This window comes from Diadema antillarum, unplaced genomic scaffold (assembly GCF_040938485.1).
Source record: "Diadema antillarum isolate AM-2024a unplaced genomic scaffold, OU_Dant_1.0 scf00000105, whole genome shotgun sequence".
In the NCBI taxonomy this organism is placed as follows: Eukaryota; Metazoa; Echinodermata; class Echinoidea; order Diadematoida; family Diadematidae; genus Diadema; species Diadema antillarum.
This window is the reverse complement of record NW_027270994.1, coordinates 733,423-737,500: the sequence shown is the minus strand read 5'-3', so window position 1 is coordinate 737,500 and position 4,078 is coordinate 733,423. Positions and strand designations below refer to the sequence as shown.

Sequence of the window (4,078 nt, the reverse complement as noted above, 5' to 3'; positions counted from 1 at the left end):
ACTATTTCCCTCAAACACTAGTATATGAAATGCTTGCATTATTAGTTTTCAAACTTAATATATACATGCATTACCTAATGGAGATTCTCCAGGAAATTTCCAGCCAGAATGTCAAAGGTCAAAAGGTTAAGGGTCAAAGGCCAGGTTTCAATGCCCCCCCCCCAAAAAAAAAAAAAAAAAAATATATATATATATATATATATATTGTACTGTAATTACACTCTTTCTTCATACCTTGGAAATTACTCAATGTATAAACTTATAAAAGGGTCCGTCAGAATTCAAGTAAAAATTCTCAATTCCCCATATATGTGTACCTGCACTCTATGACAATTATAGCAAACCCAGTTCAAGGAAAGTGAACACTCAAGTCATTTCTGACAAACCTGTCATATCTATATTTTGCCAGTTATGTGAAACTGTCATGGATCTCACATTGTAAAGACATTGTACTATACGCCTACTGGGAGAATCATGCATTATGGCGGAGGCATCAGTCGCCATAGCGACATTTCTAGTTGTTTATTTGTTCGGCTATAAGGAAATTTTGATACAATGAAATAAAACTGCCGGTCCCGAGGACTTGACTATAACGGGAGTCCACCGTATATCTCCACTGAAAATGTACTTTCAAAGGGTCTTGATTAGTGCCAGGATGTTTTATGTGGAAGTACAGTGGACTCCTGTTATAACGAAGTCCTCGGGACCTGCAGTTTTCTTTCGTTATATCAAAATTTTGTAATAACTGAACAAATAAACAATAAAGATACATAGAGTGGATAACATTGCAGCCCGAATATTTACTTCATTATAACCGGAATTTTGCTATAACCGTGTTCGTTATAATGGGAGTGAAATGTAGTGCATATTGAATTTTGTTGCAGTTGTTCAGACTGGCTCCACTGGTACATCACTTCGTATACTGTAGCTTCTTGATCATATTCTTTTTACAGCATTGCTGTCCTTAAAATTTGCACAGAAACAGATACCCTGTGATGATATAAGAAGTGCCTGCAACCTTTCATATGTAAGTTCAAGTAATTCAAATCCAAGTCCCTTCTGGGAAAAACTATATTACTTGTGATAAGTTTACTTCTTAATCTAATCTGACTCTCCAAAATGTTTTGTCAGATTTTAGTGGAAATAAAAAAGATGTTTTGTGCAGTGTCATTTCACCTTGAATTGTCAAAATCTGTACTGTTGATTTGAAAGGTGTTATATATCTAATGCTTTTGATTTTGTCTGTATTCTCACTTGTAGATCCTTCAACCAAGAAATGGCTAGTCGACAATGTTGACCCTGTCTTCGGATTCCCTCAGTTTGTTCGATTCAGCTGGTCCACAGCGGCCTTAATACTGGATGACCACGCTTTCCCTGTACAGTGGTGAGTTGTTCCCAGCAAAACCTGGACAATGAGAACACTTGAATGCTAGCAAACTTTTTAAACGTGTGTGTTTTTGCTACTACAAACCAAACTGGGTTATACTGTGTTACTTCACGGGATTTTAAAATAAGTTCACACTTGACTGACTGATCTCAGGGAACTAGCTGATAGCATCTGTTTGACAAAGATGAAACATACCTCTTCCTTTTCATATGCTGTTTAAATGTATGAAATATTAAGGGCATAGATTGACTATGAAGAAAAGTTGAATGATTATAATTGCTTACACAGGGGAACCTTATAAAGAGCTGCGTGGAACCACCCAAATGTCCTTGTTATCATGAATCTCACTCTATCCAACCTCCTCATAGCGAGGCTCTCCTGTATTAGTCTCAAGGATGGGTTTTCATATGACAGTGGGCAAAGTATGTACATTTAGAAAGTGCTGAATGCCTGATACTGTAAAACCAGAAATTTTTGCATACAAGAATTTTTCTTTGGCTACACAATGCACTTAATGCCAGCCCCCAATTCGCAAAAATTAAATGCCATGAAAAAGGCAGTTAGCTTCAGTTTGCAAAAGTTTCATGCCGGGAATGTTTGTGGTTTTACAGTAAGGCAACTGTTTTATGCCAATTAGGTTTTTTTAGCTCACCTGAGCCAAAGGCTCAAGTGAGCTATTGCGATCGCCCTTCGTCCGGCGTCCGTCGTGCGTCGTGCGTCGTCCGTCGTCCGTCGTCCGTCGTCCGTCGTCCGTCGTCCGTCGTGCGTCGTGCGTAAACTTTTTACATTTTCATCTTCTTCTTGAAAACCCCAGGACCGATTTTCATCAAACTTGGCAGGTAGCATCCCTAGGGGGTTAGGAACTCAATTTGTTAAAATGGGCACCATGCCCCACCCAGGGGGCCCCCAGGGGGGCCCAAACCCCCCAAAATTAAGGAATCTGTAAAAATCTTCTTCTCTAGAACCAGAAGTGATAGAGCTAAGTTAATACTATGAGTTAGTACATTGATGACTGTAGTTTCAAGTTTGTTCATGGCAGAATCAGGGGTGCCCCCCTTTGGGACCCAGGGGAGGGGGGTGGGGAAGGGTTCTAATGGGGCCTAAATTGTACATTTTCATCTTCTTCTTGAGAACCCCATGACCCATTTTCACCAAACTTGGCAGGTAGCATCCCTAGGGGGTTAAGAACTCAATTTGTTAAAATGGGCACCATGCCCCACCCAGGGGGCCCCAGGGGGGCCCAAACCCCCCAAAATGAAGGAATCCGCAAAAATCTTCTTCTCTAGAACCAGAAGTGATAGAGCTAAGTTAATACTATGAGTTAGTACATTGATGACTGTAGTTTCAAGTTTGTTCATGGCAGAATCAGGGGTGCCCCCTTGGGACCCAGGGGAGGGGGTGAGGAGGGGTCCTAATGGGGCCTAAATTGTACATTTTTATCTTCTTCTTGAGAACCCCATGACCCATTTTCACCAAACTTGGCAGGTAGCATCCCTAGGGGGTTAGGATCTCAATTTGTTAAAATGGGCACCATGCCACACCCAGGGGGCCCCCAGGGGTCCCAAACCCCCCAAATGAAGGAATCTTTATAAATCTTCTCTAGAATCAAAAGTTATAGAGCTGAGATAATACTACAAGTTTGTTCATAGGAGATCCAGGGGTGCCCCTCTTGGGTAGGGGGGGGGGGGGAGGGGGGGGGGGGTGGTTGGAAGGGTCCAAATGGGGGCCTGAATTGTACATTTTCATCTTCTTCCTGAAAACCTCGAGATGGATTTTTGTCAAACTTGGCAGGTAGCATCCCTAGGGGTCAATATCTCAATTTATCAAAATGGGCACCATGCCCCACTCAGAGGGCCCCAGGGGGCCCCAATCCCCCCAAATTAAGGAATCTTAAAAAAATGGGCCCTTGATATTGTACATTTTCATCTTCTACTTGAGAATGCCTGGTCAAATTTTGGTAGAGCTGTGAATGATTTAGATTAGTGACTGCGTGAAAGGTGAACTTGCGATACTCAGGTGAGCGCTAGACCCGCGGGTCTCTTGTTTAACTTTCTTTGGTAGAATTTCAGCTGATTAATGCTACAAAGAATTGCTGTAAGGCCAAGAAAAAAAAAAGTTGTACTGGTGTAACGTGGCCGACCCTAAAAATGTCACAGACCCTAGAGATTTCAAAAAAAAATCTTCGCTATCGCGATCAGGATAGCACAATATTTCGATATCAACAGTGCAATTGTTATTGCTTCTGTGCAGTCGCCATCTTTTCTCATGTGAGTTTCACAACTTTTATCTTTTTGAAATTTTTATTGTGATTTATCCTTTTGTTTTTATTTAATCTGTGTGTGTAGTAGCATGATTTTTTTTTTTCATAACATGTGGTTGTTTTCTCAAGTTTTTTTTTTTTTTTTGAGTCGTACAGAGTTTACTTCACTGCAAAGTGTGGCAGTAAAAAAGAAAAAAAATTGTCATACCGACCCTATTTTCATATGGCTGTTATGCCAATACAACTTTTTTTTTTGCCTAATTTGATGCCTTGTGCTGTGATTTACCAGGGAGGATGATGATGAAGAGGATGAGGTGGCAAAGGGCTCGGCGTCTCTGCTTTCTTTCTTCGCCCCAAAGAAGGCCGATCCCAGAGAGAAGAAGCACCAATTCTTCAACGAGCGCAACCTGACGCAGGTCACTACCCTGTGA

At 41.2% G+C, this 4,078-nt stretch overlaps 1 protein-coding gene across 1 annotated transcript in view; it reads left to right on the top strand.

Moving 5' to 3' along the window:
* Window positions 1-4,078, top strand: part of LOC139719147 (ribonuclease H2 subunit A-like) — a 14,653-nt gene extending 10,575 nt beyond the window's left edge. Inside the window, exons 7-8 of the mRNA XM_071630581.1 lie at window positions 1,261-1,384; window positions 3,937-4,078. Coding sequence (XP_071486682.1) covers window positions 1,261-1,384; window positions 3,937-4,078 — 266 coding nt within the window. The remainder of the gene's footprint in view (window positions 1-1,260; window positions 1,385-3,936) is intronic.